At 40.7% G+C, this 21,741-nt stretch overlaps 1 protein-coding gene across 1 annotated transcript in view; it reads right to left on the bottom strand.

Annotated features, from left to right (window-relative positions):
* The window catches only part of LAMA3 (laminin subunit alpha 3), a 99,591-nt gene that overhangs the window by 36,027 nt on the left and 41,823 nt on the right, over window positions 1-21,741 (bottom strand). The window contains exons 25-39 of the mRNA XM_058029938.1: window positions 21,196-21,356; window positions 19,152-19,260; window positions 17,615-17,712; window positions 15,235-15,400; window positions 14,684-14,810; window positions 13,722-13,861; window positions 13,236-13,351; window positions 12,510-12,721; window positions 11,501-11,705; window positions 10,748-10,892; window positions 9,827-9,967; window positions 8,315-8,479; window positions 5,291-5,392; window positions 4,265-4,348; window positions 3,032-3,262 (exon numbers count right to left, since the gene is read on the bottom strand). Coding sequence (XP_057885921.1) covers window positions 3,032-3,262; window positions 4,265-4,348; window positions 5,291-5,392; window positions 8,315-8,479; window positions 9,827-9,967; window positions 10,748-10,892; window positions 11,501-11,705; window positions 12,510-12,721; window positions 13,236-13,351; window positions 13,722-13,861; window positions 14,684-14,810; window positions 15,235-15,400; window positions 17,615-17,712; window positions 19,152-19,260; window positions 21,196-21,356 — 2,202 coding nt within the window. The remainder of the gene's footprint in view (window positions 1-3,031; window positions 3,263-4,264; window positions 4,349-5,290; window positions 5,393-8,314; window positions 8,480-9,826; window positions 9,968-10,747; window positions 10,893-11,500; window positions 11,706-12,509; window positions 12,722-13,235; window positions 13,352-13,721; window positions 13,862-14,683; window positions 14,811-15,234; window positions 15,401-17,614; window positions 17,713-19,151; window positions 19,261-21,195; window positions 21,357-21,741) is intronic.

Below are 21,741 nucleotides of genomic sequence, written 5' to 3'. Positions count from 1 at the left end.
CATCGAGTTTGTTTACCTACAGCAGGGAGGTAGTAACTAATATGTTAAAACCAGGCTCTTGCTTGGCATGAGCAGGGAAATCACAAGGAATTCCTCACGGGCATGAAGTCCTGCTGCATATAGATCAAAAATTCATGCCCATCTTCTCCTGGATATTCTGGGCACACCAACCACACTAAAAACTACCAGACATCAGTCTGTACTTCCTATTCTGTAGCTCTTTTCTCCAGGAACTAAGCTGGCGTGGTGCAAGGAGGATCAAAAGCTCACAGAAGCGGGGAGAAAGCCGTGCTCCCCACGAAGGCAGCACCTCCCAGGTTCCTGCCTCCAGCAACGTTCTTGTGAGCTGCACCTCTGCCTTGCCTCTGCCTCACGGGCAGGGGCTGGCCCCAGCAACACGCAGAGAACAAGTGACAGATGAACTCTAAAGCCATAAATCTTTCCTCGTAGTAAGTGCACCACCAAGACTGATGGAAACAATCTGAAGAGCAAAGGGTCTGTGGGATTGTGTCACAAATCATATTCCAGTGGTTGGAGGCATAAGTATTTATGCAGAGGCAGGATTAACCAGAGAATTTTTCAATGACAGAACTACCACAGGGAAAAAAAATACTCATCTCTCACAAAGCAATCCCAAAAAGAATATTGAATTGCTGCTGTTGAAACAGCAATCACTACTGCCATCTTTGCCTTTTCTACATGCAGGATAATTGTGGAAAAAAAGAAGTATGCAGAATACTAATACCATCAACAGCTTTGAATACTGACTTCAGTGTGAGCAAGGACTAAATTTAGAATAGACAGCTGAAGTTTTTCAGACACATTTATTAAAGAGTGAATATTTTCCCTGAACAACAGGGAGCCAGTATACACAGCTTCAGAAGAAACCAGGGCCTAAAATACATTAAACAGCATGACTAAATACATGCTCTAATGCATATAGATTTTATTTACTTAAAGTCTCTTTTTGGAGAGAAAAATAAATCAGACATTTTAAAAATACATCTAATTGCATTTGGGAAAAAATCTGTACAGCCTTTTGTTTTTCTATTTATGCTGTCTTTAAAGTGACACATTTGGAGTACGTGGGCACATTGTTTTTGAAGCAGCATTTGTGATTCCACACAAATGATAAACTGATTCCACATGAAGATAAAGCTCCAGGCACTTTCAAGTGCTTTTTAGGATCATTGTTTTCAAGTAAACAGCAATTTAAAACAAATCTCTTGTACACAGTTTTGTTAGCAAAGTACTTTGAGACAAAAGGTTAATCTTCTCATTACTTCTATATTAAGTAATATAGAAGTTTAAACTATATTAAGTAATATAGGACTTGTTACCAAATCAGTTCATTTAAAAACAAAGTGAAAGAAGGAAGGAAGCGAGGAAGAAAAAATGAGCAAATTACCTCTCTTGGATAAAAATCCATTTGAACTTGTTGCCACTGACTCCTCTCCTGAAGGTGGGGATAGGAGAGCCTCTGCTGTATATCTTGTGCTAGGCAATGCCCAAGGGACACTAAAGTGACAACCAGCCATCCTGCATTTGTTGGCCTCTGTGCTCGGGCCATCATTTTACTTTGGCTCCCCTGTGACCATTCGCTGCTCTCCCTTCGGTGCTCACTGTTCTTTCTCTTATTACTCCCCCTTCTTCTCCAGCTTCTGACTCAGATTAATGAGGTTTTGGGCCAGGATGGGCCCCACCTTTAAACTTTATCCGTGAGTCAAGTCGCTCGGCACACAGCACCGCTCCTGAGGTTAACAAGTAACCCTGCAGTTCCTGTAGCTCAATATATACCTAAGCCAGGGTGTGGCAGGCATCACCTCCTCCCCACCTAAGGCAGCCAGACACAGCCTGGTGATTAGAGCAGTAAATCACTGCCTGAGTAATGCTGCATAAATATACAGGGATTACGAACTTCCCAGTGAATGTCTTGATCACTTCCCTTAGCTTTGTATTTTCACCAGGTTACATTAAAAAAAAACCAAAAGCTTAATTTAACCAAGGCAGTATGTTGAAAACAATGGGATGGCAGTAGAATTTTCAGTCAATGCTCATCAATTTGTGTGTGGCACAGAGCAACGGAAGTGTGAAAAAATCAAAAATATTCATCAAATGGTTACTCTGTAGATGATGAATTAGCTGTCCTGAGCAGTGGATGCATACACAGAATGTAAGCCAGCCATACATGATTTTGTTCAGTCTCCCTGCAGCTGCTCCAGCCTAGATACTATTCATTCATTTTCAATTCAAAAAGCTTTTGCAAGGTTAGTCCAGCAATTGCCACTTTATGGTAATACTCAACCATTTTCAGAGAGTAATTCCTCATATTTTGTGCACTGCTTATCTCTCTGGTACTTTATTCTGCTGCATTGGGTGCTTACACATGGCAACAGCCAAGCTCTAAGCTAAGCAAAGTAACAAGCAAAAGAATTACAGCTACAGGAACTGCATCAAGGACAGGATATACAGCTGTAGTGCCAGTCTTCAGCTAATAGCATTATTTTGCAAAGCCTACACTATCTTTCATAAACACATCTCCAAATATTTTTTGCAAATACGTTAACTTCAGTTTTCACATGTTTTTCTACACACATAGTATCCTGAATTGTCTGGATTCGGGCTACTTCCCTTGGACCCCGCTAAAATAAGAAACACCGGGAACTTTCTCTACCATGTGTGGTCTCACAGACTTCCATTAAGTCAATTCTGACCTGCTCTCCAGTAAAGTAAGAGATTATTCAGCCTCTCAGAGGGTGTCATAAAAGAATCCCTCACCATAGTGCCTTACATATGCAAAATTATGCTTGCAGCTCCATAAAAACACTCACAAGTAGAACCACAATCACAGTAGAACCACAGTGCTTCTCAGACGGTGAAAGCACTCAAGCCATTGAAAGTGCACAGGCTTACAGGAAGCACACTTAATTACTACAAGCACCATCCTGCTCCTCTAACCAGCCCAGCACACATAGCTGCAGGCAAACACACAAGGTAATGGCACAGTGTGGAGGCGCAGGGTGTTTCCTACCTGGCAGGAGTCACCGGCGTACCCGGGCGGGCAGTCACACGTCTCCACGCTGTGCGCGACGCTGCCGCTGCCCTCGCTGCTGGCCGCCTCCAGCCCGACCTCCCCGAGCGCCAGCCGCTGCGTCTCCGTGAAGTACAGGGCCCGGATGTGCAGGCCATCCAGCCGGGACAGGAGGGTCAGCAGCTCTTCCCGGGACACCAGCTGGCCGCTGCTGGCGTGCCTGAAGCTGCCCTGCACATCAAGGGGCACAAAGTGAGCACAGCGCTGCCCTGCACATCAAGGGGCACAAAGTGAGCACAGCGCTGCCCTGCACATCAAGGGGCACAAAACGAGCACAGCGCTGCAGCTGCTTGAAAGAGTAGCTTCAGAGAAGACCAGAGGACACAGAAAGGGAGAAAACACGCTGGAGTAGACTTGTCTAGTGCCAGCTGGTGTGGGGTAATAGTGTCCAGGAGCGCAGACACACAATGGGTGGAAAAAAGAATAATGCGCATGAAGAAAGGATGTAGCTTTGACTGTGCAAGGTAAGTATGGCTTTGAGGTATTAAAAACTGAAGAAGCCTGTAGGCTCTTCAGTCATCCACATTTCGTTGAGATATCACCCATCAAACCATAAAAACGTGAAGAAAAATGCTTTTATTTTTAAGAGTAAATGAAATCCTAGAAACCCAATCTTTCAAGGCTTTCTTGCTGTTAATAAACACAGCATTGCTGAAAATGGAATTTGGCTTGAAGAAACATCTCCTTTGCCTGCATATGATATAAATTACCCAGTTCAACCTTCTGAGCACAGTTTTAAGGTAGGAATAATCCCTGCTGAATTCACCTACCTGAATGTTGGGACACCCCATTCTAAACTAGTACCTAGACACCAAGGAAAACAGATAACAATTCATTCCATCCCTATTAAGTAAAGTCTGTGGCTGCAGTGAATCACCTTCTATTGAGGACTGATTCACCATTACTCCATTGGCCCTGGAGGGAATGCTATGGGCTATATTGGACAAGATGCCCAGCCCAGAGGTGTTAAAATTAGGTGTCCTGAACCAGGACCCAGGTTCATTGTGGCAGTAAAGAGAGATAAAAAATGTTCTTTATATTTACGGTCTACAGTGTTTAAGTTTATATTCCTCACCATTACCAAGTATTTGGTATTTCTGCACCTATTCTGCATGTGTGCATTTTTCTGTGACTCTGGAAAGAAAAGAAGGCCATTCCTTTTTCAGTTCTTACCTCAACCAGCTGCACTCGGCCATAATATTGACGATCAGGCAGTGGGTTGTTGGGATCTATATAAACAACTTCCATTTGTTGGCCCTATGTGAGAATGAGGATATAACATTGCTGTTTCACTACTTGTTATGGGAAAGTGTTCAGATACAATAAAATTTGGTGAAGCACATTAATCCTGTTGTTTGGGGGATCAAAACTGAGTAATATTAGGAAAACTGTACACCTTTTTTTCAGGAAAGTGGAATAGTGAGCACTGTGTTCTGGTGCCAGCAAGGTTTTCACTGCTTTTGCCTATTAACAACCTTGTAAAACATCAAGAGAATCAAATTAATGCTGATCACCTTTCAAAGGAACTAGTTATTACCTTAGAATATAAATGGTTTTGCATTTTGAAACACTTTTTTGCATCCCAGTGCACCAGCAACTTTGGGTATTATGGTAGCAGTTTATGAGGTACATTTCCCAATAAGAATCCTGGAGCATTCAATTTGTATTTCTGATGGGGTGAGGAAACAAAACATCCCCTTGAGAATCTCAACAAACAGATTTTGGCTCTAAAGTGGTTAAATTAAAAAACTGTGAACCTAAATTGCATATTTGTTTCCGTCCCTTGAACTCTTATAATTATGCTTAGTTTTATGCTGAAAAAAAAAATCTCAGAGAACATGAGATTAATTACACATGAAATCCAGGGCATCTTTTGCAGAGATGAACCATACTTGTTGACAAGTGTGCAATGCATTGATTATTTTTTTTCCACAGGCATATTCTACAGAGAAAATCCCAGTTTATCTGTTTACTTGCTCTGCAAATCAGTTATGCTTAATAATATGTTACTTTGGCAACAGAGACAGATGTGTTGATAGTTTTGAGCAAAATTAAGTAAAATCACTTTCATAGAAATAGTTAATGGTTTTAACAGTTAAATTAATGTTTTAATAGTTAAGTCCACTATTTGCCATAGTTGTTAAGTAAGATGAAAATCACGTATTGCTTATAGGAAAAAAATAGTATTTTAAAGCTTACTGTTAGTCGTATATCAGGTTTCTTATCCAGAAGAACCATGCCCTCGCTAGGTAAGCCAAAAGATTTCACTTGGTAACTTAGGAAGCCACCATATGAAGAAAGCTGTAACAAAATGCACAAGACCAGATATACTTTACTGCACTATTGGTTGATATTAATGTAAATTTTTATTCCAGTTTATCTCATCTTCCAGCACTATAAATAACACATTTACTCCTCGTTCTTTAGAAAAAATATGAAAATATTGCTGTTTGGAAGAAGTTACTTTCTATTTTGTTTACTGTGTGTATCTGACATATGAGCAGATACTGTTTTCTGAAAGGTTACCTGTGTCATGGGGTTTTTTTTTTTCATATTTCGGTTCACACCACCTGTGTCATAGAGAAATCCCATGGTTACATAAATATTGCTCTTCCCCTGACTGTACAGAGCAGATTTGGTGCATCAAGAACAGACATCAGACTGACAGTGAAAGTGGTGGTGAACCTCATGAACAGCCATGGATGAAAAGAAGGCAGACTAAGCATGTTTAAAGCCAGCATTTTCTAAACTTACTGCAAACATGAATGCAATCAGGATTCCTCTGCCCTACCTTCAGGACAGGATTTCTACTGGTATTAGTTCTGTGGCAAGGAGACTATGCCTGTAGGCTGAGTTGAAACCAGCTACAGGCGACCATAGGTGGCCTCTGACCCAACTGAACACGGGGCTGCTGCCCAGAACAGACACAGGCAAGCATGGCTGAATTACCCAACAAACACAGCACGTCCCTGGTGCTGTGTCAGGGACTCAGTACAAAACACCCTGGGAGCACAGGAAGCTCCAGGCACAGCCTAGATAGCTTCTGTTCCAAGAAGAGCCTCAAAGGAAGATCTGTGGGCACCATGTGAAACCAGGCATTATGCCATGGATGTCCTATTTTGGTTTACCTTTCTCATTTGCCCTTACATCTTATCCTTGGTTTTGCCATGGAAGAATTGCTTTGTCAGGTCCTGCTCTACTACAGGGAAGCACCAGCCTTTGATCTACACTCCTCTGCATATCACTGATGAATTACAAACAAAATACTGACATCTCAACACTAAATTTGTTCTGTGGATCATAGGTCCATAATTAATGCTATTCTCCTCACACAACTACATTTTCAAAAGCATCATTTGGAACACTGGCTATAGTTTGCCAACACAATCAAATCACCCTGTATAAATGAATTCTTTAAAAAAAACATAAGAAAATTCAAATTAGAGTTGATTTCCTATTTAACATGTTTCAGAACTGCACCATTTGAGAGGCTGTTAAATTACTTTTTCAATTTTTTTATAGGACAATATTGATGTTACAAACTAACCTCTGTATTCTGTAGTATTTATTTTCTAATGTCACAAATGGTCTGTTATATAGAATGATAAAACACAAAAGAAAATGGGAAGAACGTGATCTGAATTTCTCAATTACTCTTAGTTTCTGTACTGCTACACATTTTATATTTTATTTCCTTTTAACTTTGTAAACAAAAGACAGAGAGAGGAAAGAAAATATACTCTGCTAAATATAAATGTTCCAGTGGAACCAGTTTAAAGGTTCAGATAATGGAAAACAGTATTTATACCCTCATCATAAAGAAAAATAGCTGAAATGATCTTATTCATATTTTCCAAAAGAGATGCTATCACTGGAAGCAGACCAAACCCTGATATTTTCAAAACACAATAACATGAATAACTGGTAAATTTATGAACTAGTAAACTCACAGCTAGATAGCATTTTAGTGGGACTTTCATTACTGCAGTGTTGCCTGCGTTAAAATATACACTCATACACAGCATACAGCAAAAGCAGAACCCAAATTATAACTATTTTATTTGCAGTGCTGTCATTGTAAATAAGAGCAAGTAATGGGCAGGCCTAGGACCTAGGCAGGTACTGGGACATGCAACGTAAGTCAGCACTGATCTCACAACACATCAGCCGTGTTTAAAAAGAGTTACTGCCTGCTTTATATCTTGTTACTGAACAACAAAAGTACTTTTGGTTTAACACTGCAGGTGATAATGTGTGCTTCAATATGAAATTCCTTTCAAAAATAATTTGTGGGCACTGAAATAAGAACCTTTATAACGTCAAGAAAAAGCACTCAAACTAAATGTGCTGCTCACCTGAGATATATATATATACAGCTCTGAGCATAGGAGAGCAGGAAGAAAAATACTGCTCTAGTCTCTAAAATAAGGACTAGGAGAAACTTCAAAAATTGAACCATCTTTCATGTCTTGGTGTCTACACCATTTGTTTTCTCTTGTGTGTCAGCAGGATCACATCTGAGAAGCCTGTGTGTCCTGCAATGGGCTGGTAAGGATTGGCACTGTCAGAGCTCCAAGGAGGGGGGCTCTGGGCCTGCAAGTCACCATTAGCAGAGACCCCTGGTTGGTGCGATCCTCAGGCTGAGATGCTGATGGCACTAACCATGAGCAGAAGGCTGCTCCCATGCATGGGCTAACAGAGCAGCCACCAGCCCAAGGAACACAAAGGGTAGAAAACCAGTTGATGCTCTTCCCAAGTAGCATATCCAAAGCAAAAGGCTGGGGGCTTTTGTGTGCCACTGAGCACATAATCAGCTTTTACTCTTTTGGAAATCTGCCCAGGACATACTCTACAGAATCTAAAGAAGTGACAAGCCCTACGTGTTGTGGGTTTCAGAGCAGCCACATTGCCAAGTTCTACATGTTGTGGGCTTCAGAAAAGCAGCTCAAGGTACTACCTGCTTAAGCCATTGGAGCCATTGAGTTCTTGGTCATGCTATTCACATTAATACCTCTCTGGCACCAAGCAATATGATTAATTCTGTGTTACCTGTTAATTTCAAAAGCATATTCAGAAGTAAAACGTGATTCCTGGCATGACAGGTAAGAGAGACGAGTGAAGAGAGACAAACTTATCTAAGAAAAACAATGAGACTCTTTACCAATGACACTGGTAAAGAAATGATTACATGTTACTAAACCAGAAGAGCTAAGTGGCATTTACCTTCTCTCCCAGGTAGGTTGGTGGTGCTCTCCAGTACAAATTTTGCACAGAAGCTGGCAATTCTTGAACATCAGCCACCACACTGTTACTGACTGGATTGAAAGTGACTGGAATGTCCATATGTTCATCTACTGCCTCCAAGCGCCAGTTCCTCATATCCACAAACTAATGAAAAACATAAAGCAAACAAAAGTTCGCCTCATCCTTTGGTAAAACTCTACCATCACCAAGTAATGAGAAGAAATTGTTTAGCCTCTGTAATTTCCTCAGCATGAGATCTAACCCCTTCAGATCCAGCCTAAAGTCTTTGAACAATGGATATTCCATGGACCTCAAAAGAGTGTGAAAATATGAAGAAGTGTCAAAGCTACTTGATATGCAGGAATTTGGTTTGTCACCTGGAAACTAAATTCTGTCTTCAGCAACAGGAAGACATAGCCTTCTGGGAGTGACTAGGAATTGTGCACACAAACTCGAGGATATAAGCTGGAGATGCTTTCTAAAGTCCATTCAAAAATCAAATTTTTGTCTCTCAAAGACAGAGTTTGAACAGGCTAACTGTGAGGGAGGGGACATTGCACGACAATTTAGAGAGGCAGGCAATGTAGCCTAACATCCTGCCTCTTTAATGCACATTTTATGTTTATGGCTGCTGTTTCATGAAAGACCATGCCTCTTTTTTATCATTATGCTGGAGGAAAGAGAGCATAATGTGTATGATGTACCAGAACAGTTCTGGGTTCTGGTGGATTGCACTTGACTGGCCAGAGCAAAAACCCAAAAAAACAGACATGTTTTCATAAACAGTTGTTGGTGAGGATAAGTAATGACTAGAGGAAGTTTTTTACTGATTTCACTTAGGCCACATTTTCACCTTTTGCTTGTAAACAGTAAAGGGCACAATCTGGATTGTATCTAGTCTATGTCTAAACCTTAACTAAACTCCTCATCCACCACTCTAGCTCTCCTCTTTTTTCCTTTCTCTTGCCTTTTTTTCAAGCAGCTGTTGCCTTTTTTTTTTCAGTCACATTATTTTTCAGTCTACAGCCATTTATGCTACTAAAATCTTTGTTTCTCACACTTGATGTCATGTCTCTTTTACAGGGAGGTAAGAAAGACAATTTTCACAATCTCTGTAGAATGTGTCACACAATTCTTAATGCATCTCTAATATAGACATGTAAAATGATATGTGCTTATCAAAGCATCTTGAAGGAGATCATTGACTTCAACGATGACATAGAGTTTGAAGATAAAGGCCAGCTCAACTTCAGTCCAACTAATGACTTGTAAACAAACAGGTGAAAAGCACCATTTCTGCTGAACAGCACTTTCAGACTACTCCTAATCTTGAGAAAGCTGTACTAAATCTTCACTTGGAGAATTGTTTGGAGAAGATTTCTCATCCTTAGAAACTAATAAAATATATTTTCAACTTTGGAAGAAATCTGGAATTTCCTTAATGGAACAAGTGTAAGTTCATGACAGAAAAGAAAAAGATCTTTGGTACACCTTGGTTCTACGACGATCCGTGCTGCGACAGCTGCTGGTTGCCCCAAAACAAAAGCAAGGTGTGCATCCCCTGGGGTTAGAAGGGTTCAGATAAAAGGATCCTGGTCTGCAAGTGTCACATGCTGCACCTTCAACATTCTCCTGTTAGGACAGAGTTCAAAGAAATTTCAGTGCTTTTCTTTTTGCTTTGCTGAGGTTTCCAAAATTTACTGCACCTGAAACAAATCTTCTGAAAGAATGTATATTTAAATGTATAGAAACAAATGAATGAAAATACGTGGCTGTCTGGATAGGCCACATTACTAATGCCAATAATACTGTCTTGGAGGCTATCTCATAAGCTTTCTTTGCAGTTTATAATCTGAAATGTGAACCACTGAGTAATATTTATTAGTCAGAGACAGCTGGTAACTTCCTTGCCAAAACCCTCCTGCTGGCTTTTGCAAACCCACAATATAAAAGGTCACTTGTGAAAGTTCACATTTAATTATGCAGATCAGAACAAAAGAAGATTTCCTAGCTATAATGATGTGGTAAAATGTCAACTGACATAATATGGCTAAAAAAAGCATGGGACTTGGTTAACATCCAGGAGGCAAGATGCAGATGGATAAAGTGGATCTGTGCAGAGTACAGACTGCTTCAGTGATTCAATGGGCATCCACTCTGCAGTTCTCTAACATCCTGCAAAAACTAAGACCACCTGTACAACTGACAGATATTGAAGCTATTAAAAATGGTATTTAACGTGACCATGATAATCTGTGCACATACTGCAAAGTGCGATGGCTTTGTACAGCTGCATTTAATTTTTACCGAAAATTTACTGATAAACTCACTTTGTCCACCCCATTATATAAGAAACAGTCACTGGTAAGCAAATGATGCTTGTGAATGCAGAAGTAATTTGATTTATCTGACCTTGCAAAGACAAGTTCCTGTCTGGGGATCACAAACATCTGGCTCTGTTCCATCTCTGTTACATCTACATGGCACACAGTCAGGGAAACCATAAGTTCCAGGAGCACACTGATCACACCGACGTCCTTTTATTCCTGGTTTGCATCTTTATCAAAAAACACAGAGGAGTGAGTCAATAAGGGAGGCAGGAATGGAGCAGGGAAGGGAAAATAACACCACAGGTAGGTGGATATTCAAAGGGATTGCATGGCTGGGAGACAGCTGTATGACTTCCACAGAGAAAAAGCAGCAGGTTAGTACTGTTCTCAGATTTTTAATAGCGTGACATTTTTAATGGCCACAGAACTGAGTTGGAATGGATTTGACTTTGAAGGATAAAAATGCTCACAATAGAATTAAGATTTCTGCAGCTATTCAGGGCTCACAGTGCAGAACTACTCTCTGTACATCAAGGTGTAAAACATGGACATGGAATAAAGGTAAGCAGAGCTGGAAGAAGATTTATAGCTGGAAAATGTGCCTGGGCATTACTCAAGACATGCATCTGGTAACAGAGAAATGGAGAATTGTGAGCATATGAATAATTACAGGGGCCTCAATCACCCACAAAGCTTGGGTTAGTTTACAACTGTTCTCAGTGGATAGAATCCATTTTGCTCACACTGAAGTGTGAAAATCTTAAATTTCCCCTTCTCTCTCCAAACACCTGAAAAGAGCAAACCATTGTTTATAATACACACAACCCAAACCTACCTGCATTGCCCACTGGTTTTATCACATTCTGGGCTTGTCACATCAACAATTCCTTTTTCTGAGCAGTTGCAGCTCTTGCAGCCAGCAAGGGGATGATAGCTGAAGTAATATTTCTCACACACTTCACATTTTGGCTTCACAGTTCGTGGAGGGCAAATGCATTTACCAGTCACATCATCACAAAGACGCTGCCCACAGTTGCATACTAGATCAAAGAAATTGTTCTACAAATCAATCACATCTCATCTTACAACAATCATTTCTTACTGAGTATGTAACAAATACGAAGAACCTTTATGTATAGAAAATATGACTCTTTTCTCTCACTAGTTTAAAGTTCAGGGTCATAGACACCAACTATGTGACTGCAATAATTGTTTCAAAGAGCAAGTTTAATGCTTTGCTCTTTTCCATGGATTGGTTGCTTAACTTCACCACAGACATTGTTTATCACTTGCCAAAACTGCCAAGGATTAGTTTTGGTGTCAAGGGCACACTTTTATAAAGCAATGTTTATAAACATCAAGTGTCTATGAAAGCAGCTGAGCTGTTGGTGTACTCTATAGATCTGTTGTTATTAACATCAGAATTCGAGGAATTAGGAATGCTGTGTCTCTGGTTATCTATGGAAAAGCTTGAAGGTGTAAAATGAGATTAAACATTAACAACTTGGAAATGATTTAGCAGTCAGTGCAGAAAAAACCCATTTCACTGGAATAGTGGCAATATGGATTTTAACCAGTTCAGCTGTAAGCCTACTACACCTGATGAGACAACACATGCAAAGAGTCATTTCTCCACAAGCTAGGTGTGCTTTAGGGGAATGGGATTTCTCCTGCCTTAAACTGGAAGCTATGCTATGTTAAAGCTAAAACAGCCTGACCAGCCTCTCACAGGATCAGGCTCTACAAAGAAAAGTCAGGTTGCAGTACCACCTGCAGCAAACTCAGAGGATTCAGCAGGTGGCCAGGCCGGGCCAGGAGCTGAAGGAGTGCAAGCACACACTCACACTTGCAAAAGGGGAATCCATAGTAGCCGGTTTGGCACTGGCTGCACTGGCGACCGACAACGTTGGGTCTGCAAGCACACTGCCCTCCCAGGGGGCTGCACGTAGGGCTGGTGGCACCTGCGCTGTGGCAGTCACATGGCAGGGCTCCGTTGTTGTAGAAAGCCACCAGCGACCTCACAGAGTCCTTGCAGAAGGCCGATGATCGTTCTGGGCTGTTTAAATTGAAATATAAACCATGTCAGTGCTGCCAGGATTGCTATGAGAGTGCTTTGCAGTGGTTCAGTAAATTAGGGTTCTGTCTTTCAAGCAGTTTGACGTAAGGATGGCATCAGCACACATGCAAGGATATAACTGAATTAAATTGGGGTGAATAGCTTTGAACATGCAGGTAAGAGGTTTTATCAGAGCAAGTGTGGATTAGTTGCATCAGTTCAGACACGCCAAGCAAAATACCAAATACCAAAGATGGAAATACCAAAGACAGGAAGATGACATAGATTTTCCTCTTTTGTACTGTGAGCAATAAAGCTCTACCTTTACATTGCATTTGCAATAGAAAGTCATGGAAAAGTGACTCATGGAAATTCAATGGGCTAGCATAAGCTGTGAAAAGCATTTTAATGTAGCACAATTATAGGGATTTAAGGCAGCTCTTTAATGCAGAGTAAAAGTATTATTATTCCTAGTTTGCTGTCAATGTTCTGTGTTTTAGAAAGTGATGCTTACTCAATATAAAAACTGTTTCCTCCACATTGGCTGATAAAATCAAATGACTTGTCCACTGTCTTTTTGTCAAGAATTGTGTAACTGTAGGTGTCTGCTGGAACAACTAAGATATTTTCCTTAAAACAATAAGAAAGCTAAATTGTACATTTCAGAGAAAAACAAAAAGATACAAGCTAAGGCATTTACATATTTAAATGTTGCTTCATTATACATTCTGGATTTTTTCAAAACCTTTAAGATTTTAACCAAAATAAGAGAATAAACTTTGCATACTGCCCTGAAAGTTGTGATGCTACAAGCAGTGTACAACAAAAACAGTGCAGAATATCTTGAAAATTTAAAATAAAATCAGTGCAAAAGATCCTAAAAATCTGAAACACAACATTAAAAAAATTATTCTTTTTGGATTCTGTCTTTGCATCTATCTGTAAATGAATGGTGGAACTGAGAATAACATTTTCAAGCACATTTACGTAATACACATACCAGAACCAGTGTTCTTCCATCTGGTATCATCACTGTAACAGAGACCATGGCTTCAGAAATGTCAAGCTCAATTTGGTTTGCTGCAACCACCTGAACCCGACAGCCAGAAGTATGAGGGCAGAATGAAGCATTAAAAGTACCTAGAAGAAAAAATATATTGGGTTTATGTGAGAAGGTTTTGATTGCAGAGGGCTATAGGGGTGGGTTCTATGAAAATCTGTAAGAATATTCTTCCATGTCCCACAGAGCCAATCCCAGTCGGCTCCAAGACAGACCCAGCACTGGCCAAGGCTGCGCCTGACCATGGTTGTGCCTCTGGAATACCATATTTAAGAAAGGGGGAAAACTCCAGCTCAACAGCAGGTACAGCCAGAGAGAAGAGTGAGAACATACAAGAGAAACAACTCTGCAGTCACCAAGGCCAGTGGAGGATGAGAGCTCCAGGTGCTGGACCAGAGATCCACCTGCAGGCTGTGGAGGAGACCCCCTCAAGAGCAGGTGGATGCCCAATAGGGTCTGTGAACCTCTGGAAATTCCACACTGGAGCAGTCTCCTAGCAGGCCTTGTGACCCCATGGAAGGCACCCACACTGGAGAAGTTAGCGAAGAATTGCAGCCCAGGAGAATGACTCATGTTGGAGAAGTTGGTGGAGGATTATCTCCCATGTGAGAGATCCTACACTAAAGCATGAGAAGAGTGTGAGCAGTCCCTCACTGAGGAGGAAGGAACACAGGCAACCTGGCATGAGCTGAGTACAGCCCACGTTCTCTGTACCCATGTGCCACTCGGTGGGAGGAGTTGGAGAAATCTGGGAGTAAAGCTGAGCCCAGGAAAAAGGGAAAGGTGGAAGCAAAGTGTTTGAAACTTTGGGCACCTGATGCCTATCCAGGGTCAAGCCAACACAGCTCCATATCCCAAAATGCTAAGAAAGGAAAGGGGTTAGGTCAAATTCAGGTGCCTACCTGACCACACATGTCCTGCATTCACATGGACTTGCACAGAGAACACTGGGTGTGCTGGCTGATAAAAATGTACCACAAATACATATCTGCCCAAGTGGGGCACTCTGCCACTCAAGGTGATCTGGTTCTGGAGAAACAAGAACAGCTCTGGTATTAAATCACAGAATAGATTTGTTTTGTGAAACGTTCTTGGGCTTACCAGCTGTGCTCAGTGCCCTCTACCTGCAGTGAAAGAGAGGGGGCTTAGCATCTCTCAGCAAGTTCAATTTCTTCAAGGAAAATGGCATTACAACTGCATGCTCTGTTTGCCTGCCAAGAACATTTGACATTCCTCTGCAGTATGTAAGACTTGTTGTGTAGTCCAGAAAGAAACTGGTATTTGGGGGTTTTCCTCCCCCATTCTTTTTATTGTCTCTGTGGCTTACTCAGTTTGCAATATTTTCATCACATCACATCATCCGTTTTGATCATCTTACAGAATTCAATCTATTTAACTTTACTAAGAACATACCTTGTGACTTGCAAAACAAAGTTTTCAAAATATGAGGTACCTGGAATGGTGTCAAGGTGACTCCTTGAACTGAACCAGCAGGAAAAGTGGCACTCAATGGATCATGAAGTATATTCTCCTGTACTTCAGAAATCTTCCCATCTTTGAATGCATCCAAAACCAAAGCTCCTGGTGGAGTCTCAAAATCTGAGGGAATGCATGCTGCACTAAAAACAGAACCATAGTAATCATCCTTAGGGCCAGGAGAAAGTTTTAATCATAACAGGAAAGGCTGCTGACTTTAAAAAGTCAGTGTATTAGACTGCATTGTAATTGATAATGCAATAATAACCCTTGTACCTATTTGGATTCTTTATGAATAATCAGAAAGTAAATGAAAACAAGAGGTATGGACCTAACTTCCATAAGAACGGGAAAGTGTGTACGCTTTTAATGTATTAACTGATTTTATTCACACAAAATTCACATAAAGTTTCAGTGGAAAGAATTTGTTGAGGAAGAGGAAACTTAAAAGAATCAGGAGCACTAAAAATTAAATACATTTCAGTTAATCTAGTTAGTTACATTCACCAGAATCTGTACTAATATTGAATTCTCAGTTCTACAAATATTTACATAGGTGTATCCTTTAAACATGCAAGTTTTCCCACTGAAGTCAATGGGACTACTTAGGTATTTAGAAGTTAAGTGTATACTCAAATATTTGTAGAACTGGAGCCAAAATAAAGAACAGTACTCCTGGAAAGCATCCTTATGCATTCACTGCTGTGTTTAACTATTTCTTCCTTGGCATATTTAATTCTGGGATTGAGGGAAGAATTTTCCAAGACTTCAGGATAAAAATATTTTGGGGGGTTTCCTGGCTGTATTTAATCCCTTCTAGTAAGTACTCAACAGACAATGATTAATCTTTGCTCAAGACAGACCCAGAACTGGAATGGCAAGTATGTTTCAGGGCCACAACTGTGGGAAATCATGTGCAGCATCCACTTACAATACTGTTAAACTGAGCCAAGCCTCTGCATCTTTCAACTTGATGGACTTAAAACACTTTCAGGTAAGCAAAAATGCTGGCAGATAACAATAAAAACAAAACAAAAACCGACAGTAAACAATGCAAATGTAACAAGAGTTTAAAAAAATACCCAACACAAAACCAAAGTCAAATATGTAAGTTTCTATATTAATTTTATTTTGAATCATGTTTTTCACTCACCTTTCCCTGTTTACTCAAAATATAAATGCCTGTATTTGCAAAATAAATTTGGTGAAGGACAAGTATATTCAGTCTTACAAAGCTGCTCTCAATGGTAACACTGAGCAGGAGAATTAAAGCTGTGATTCAACACTATGCATGTTTGGAAACCAAGCACAGTCACATGTTTTTATCCAATTTACTACCCTGGTTTTTCTGCTTTCTGTTTCAATTCAACCATTATATTACAAGCTACCATTTGGAAAACTATCAGACCAAATCACTAACTCTTTTTGCCTCTTAAGTCCTGCAAATGACATTTACTTTTATTTTGAGACCCTTCCCACTGCTAGATCAGTAGGAAGAAAGCTTTAGGAGTAGGCATCACGAGGCACATCCTGGGGATTGCAACAGGCGCTGAAATGTGGAGGTCCCTAATTTGGAAGCTGCAGTGACAATTCCTCTCTGTCCCAAAGAACAAAAGGTGGGGAGGGGAAGAGTTTCAATAGGACAGAGGAGATGCTCTGCAGAACCCAAACCTGACCACTGGGGAAGGCAAGGTTCGGGTTCAGATCTTCACAGCAAGAGAAGAGCTGTCAGCCTGGATCAACCAAGCAGTACATGACTCCCCTAATTACTGGTCCCATAAAGTATGATGGAGAAGAAGGATCAGCTGGCATTACTGTGTGAGGTGAATAATGAGGGCACACCCACCTTAGGGCCCCACGATGACAGGAAAAAGGGAATAGCTTGTTTGGGAAGCAGGGGTTTTCATGTTGAGTAATTTGAGGCTGCTAAATTGTGCCTAAAAGGGCAGTCACATCCCACACATAGTGACAAATTAAAGCCATTTTGGGACAGCTGAAGCAGTAACACGCAGAAGAAAACTTCAGATGGAACAGTAAGCATTTCAGGCCACTAAAGTAGGAACAATTTTCCAGCTTGGACACCTGTCCTACTGGATGGCATGTGAAAGATGAGTGTTTTCTCACACATCAGCGCTGGGAAGTTCAGATGGGGCAGGAAAAGGCTCTTATCAACAAAATTCTGTGCAAAGACTGTCTAGATTAACACTAACATTTTAGCTTCTTGACTTTACAGAAATGGCCTACAAACCACCTGTGAGTCACTGAGTAAAGCTTCACTCAAAAAAATTAAACCACCATTTATTCTACCTTTCAAGGTTGTCCTCAGATAATAGGAAGGATAAAACCAAGCAAGTTACCTTCCATCACTGTTACTCCTGTAAGCAGCTATGCACTGTACTTTAGGATCCACGTATTCTGGAGTAAATTCTTCAGCTGATATAATGCAAACCTTGTGCTGAAAAACAAGCACAAGGCACAATTAACAATTAATATCATAAATAACAGGGCCAGGCCAGAACAGGAAGGATGAAGCCTAATTTTAGCATAGGGAGATATGAGCCCAAAGCCATGTTCTGTCATAGACCTCCCACAAGATTTTGGATCCCTTTACCTCCCTGCACCTCAATGCCTCAGGGTTAAATAGCATTTTTCTGTCCTTGTCAAGGGAATATTGGCTGCTCAGGAGAGACAAAACTAAAAGGTAAGCATATATGTGTGGTAAAGGCAAAGACAGAAGACCAGCTCAAAGGCTGAGAAGCAAGGCAAGGAATGTAGAGAAGTAGGAGGGAAAAGCTCTTTGAGACTTTTGGACCCTGGGGGAACTCCCAGACTTTCTCAAATAAAGGCACAAACACTTGCTAGTACAAAGTCCATGGGAGTGAGTTTCAGTGACACCAGGATTTCCAACCCAGTATTCAGAACTCATTTCAAAAGAAGCAAGACCTCATATGGGGTTTTTTATTTTAACTAAAAGTGGATCTGAACAAATGAATCTGTGGTAGTCCTGCTGTACCCATGGTGGTAAGGACATGAGGGAAAGCATTGGAGGTGGCTCCCATTTGCCTCTCTGCTCTGTATGAAGGGAACACATGAGTGTCTTTAAGCCCAAAACTGCTGCCAATGACTTCATGGTCAGTGTCTACATACCAGAAGCACCTCTTTTCCCATCTTTTGCTAAGTGCAGGCTTTACAATTAAAGACTGTGAAGGTCGAATCCTGTTAGCACAGCAGTTGCTGCAGGAAGCTAACAGAAATTGTAAATGGTATTAGTTTACACTGACTCATGAAGTGAAGAAAGCATGTATCAGCTGTTAGTTCTACTAGTTGTTACTAGCTGGGTTGGAGCTCAAGATTTTAACAAACCTTGTGTTTCTAAAATAGAAAGCAGAAACAACACGTAAGAAAATTTAGTCACCAGAAAGTATATTCCTGGTGTGGCCAAAAGAGGTCAGTGAAGGCTTTTTATTTAAAATACCTAAAAGCCATACGATTAATGAATGCATTTATTACCTGAAACAAATGCATTTATTACCTGAATTTTGTGAGAGACATGGGAAACTCCTACATGGGTTTTGAAGATTTAGAAAAAAAGAAAAATAAAAAAATACAATAAAGATTACGTATAAAAGCTACCAGAATATGTTTCCTCTAAAGTTTACTTGGAGAAGTGAGAGGAGAACTGAAATAAAGCACAAGAAAGCTGGAAAAAACCTTGCCAATATATATATATATATATCAGCATTCTGGGATGTATATAAAGCATGTCTAGTCAAGCATCTAACATACATAACTTCACATGTTACCTTACAGAATGTGAACACAGGGAGACAAATATCTTTGTTTACCCCATCAAGGAACAAGTATGACCAAAGGGAAAAGGAAATGTGAACTTACCAGAAGAAAATTACTTGATGACGCCTTCAGATGTATCTTTGTGTCCGCTAGAAGGTCATAGGCTGCAACGCGGTTCCTGTCATCAACTGCAACGCTGCGACAAAGGAAACTGAGACAGAAGGCAGGATTAAGGATGAGCCTGCTGGCACTGCCACGTTGTTTAGGCTGTCACCTAGCTTCACTGCCTGGCTGCTGGCCAGCCACAGCACCTGGCCCTCCTGCTGGACCATAACTAACCTGCCTGTGGCCACTGCAGCACATGCACTGTCCTCGCCCGTGAGACACAGGATCTACCATGTACAAAACACTGCTTATCCTGGGGGGGTTAGAGCTGAAGCCTCCAGATCTCAGATCAGACTCCCACCTGAGCTCCTGGCTTAAGCAGAACGTAGACAGACAGACAGCCACACATAGATGCTACCAGCAGATGTTTTCACACTGTGTAACATGGTGTGTAACTAATATTCTCCTGCCTAGGCCATGCTCCTTGGGGTGTCAGCACACAGCAGTTGCTCCTTTCCATCACTGCCATGTGCCTCTGAGGATGTGAATCAGCAGCTCTTGCACATATAGTGGCAGCTGGGCAAGGCCTGATCTTAGGAAGCTATTCTGCTGAGATACTCCTCAATGCAAGTGAAAAAAAGGTTTGCCTCCTCTACAAATCAGAGAATGTGGAAGTTTCACTCTTTTTTCTGATATATGTTTTAAACAAGATCAGCTCAGGGCTAGGGACATGTACAACTAGAGAAATATAGGTCACTTACTCATGATTTGCTCAAAGCCTGTGACGTTTTATTCTCTTACCATGTTTTATTTGGAATATTCAAGCTCACTGAGCTGTAAGAAAGTCTGGCACAATATATTACAAATTCTACAAGTTACTGTTATCTACATGTACCTCACTATGTCATTGCTTGATTTATTTTTTATCAGAAGAGACTTGCACCTTCCTGTTTGGGAAAGATGACACAGCACCTCGCTCACCACATGACCACTCAGTTCATGCAGAATGTCTGCAGAAGGGATTTGCTGCATTGCTACATTAAAGCAGCAAGAGCTTCCTTTGTATTTCCATGAACACATTTCCAATGTATCAAATAAACAAACAAGTATGTTCAAAATCAGCCCATAACATGTGGGGAAAAAACCACCAAAACCCCAATAAAATGGAAGATTTATAGCGAGAAGTTTGGGGCTCAAAGTGTTATGTAACAGGCTAAAAATAAGAGCTTTCCCCAGCAATAACCTGACAAGGTCACTGCTCCACATGGCTGTGCCCTGTATCACAAACATGCCGATGAAAATGATTTTTCTTACTGAGCAATTTCATCCTGAATATCCCTAAGCCTCCATTCAGCAGTTGGCTCATGGGAGTAAAGGCTGCATGTCTGTAGTCCCCTGGCACTGGGCAGGCTCTCCCAAGGGCTCAAAATAAGCTGAGGTGCTCAAGTGTCAAAGATAATCTCACTCAGGACAGGCAAAATCTCTTGTGCAGAAACATCTGCAGTAACCTCATAAGTCAACAAGGATAAAGAAGCATTTGGCTGAAGACCTTGCCTACAGCCTAAGAACCAGAGGATGACTACAGGCAGAATTTCAGAGACCTTTATACTTCTGCTTCAGCAAATCTTGTTAGAAACGGTGGGAATACTCTTGTAACACCAGCTGCTACATTTTTTATAGCCAAAGCCCTTGGACATAATTTTAACTCAAGAAAACCAGTGCAGGAATCTGCAGCCAACAGTGATGCTCTTCCACTGGACTTGGAGATTAGTAGTTTATAAGGATTTAAAAATGTAAATAAAAAAAATTTAACCCTTTGAATAGGAAAACAATTCATTGAAGCAGTAGCAATATTTAACGAGCTGACTGCACAAAGAGAATTAAAAACCTCTACAAAATCCACAGAATCCTGCACTTGCTTTTAAATCACCCTAGAATTTGAACAATCTACATAGTAAAATGGATTCAAATATATAAAAACAGTATAATTACATTCCAAATGCTTATTTATCAATTTAGTGATTACTTCAGAAATTCTTACCTGTATTTACAACTGTATATTCTTACTCTGCCTTCAGTGACAGGTCCAGGGCTATGCACTGTTACCTCTGCAGTGTTTATCTGATCCTCTTCATTGGCATACTCAAAAACCAGAACATAGCGACCCACTTGAGGAACATTTATGGTCAGCTCCAAATTGACCTGGGTCAAAATAATTGAAAAACAAAAAAGGAGTTAAATTTGTCACTCCCTTTTCTTGCAGGAAGCTCCCATTTCCTGTTCTTTGAACTGGTCAGCATTAGTCCAGAGCCAGTCCTGCAGTGTCTCAACAAAAGACACCCAGCAGAATGCAAACAATGCTTATAAATATCACTTTGTCCTCTAACAAGAGTCAAACAAGTTCAAGAAACAGCTGCCATTATAACTGTTCTAGGAAAGCTGTAAAATAACCCCGGGAAATTGCTATACTATTATTTCTCTTCTCCCCAGCAGAAAGGGAAGAAATGTTATGATGCTAAAAAATTGTCACCATCATCTCTAAGCTATCCTTAACAACATACAAAAACTGAGTTCACTTCTCCACTGA

This window comes from Melospiza georgiana, chromosome 1 (genome assembly GCF_028018845.1).
Source record: "Melospiza georgiana isolate bMelGeo1 chromosome 1, bMelGeo1.pri, whole genome shotgun sequence".
Taxonomy (NCBI): Eukaryota; Metazoa; Chordata; class Aves; order Passeriformes; family Passerellidae; genus Melospiza; species Melospiza georgiana.
This window is presented reverse-complemented; position numbering and strand designations above follow the sequence as displayed.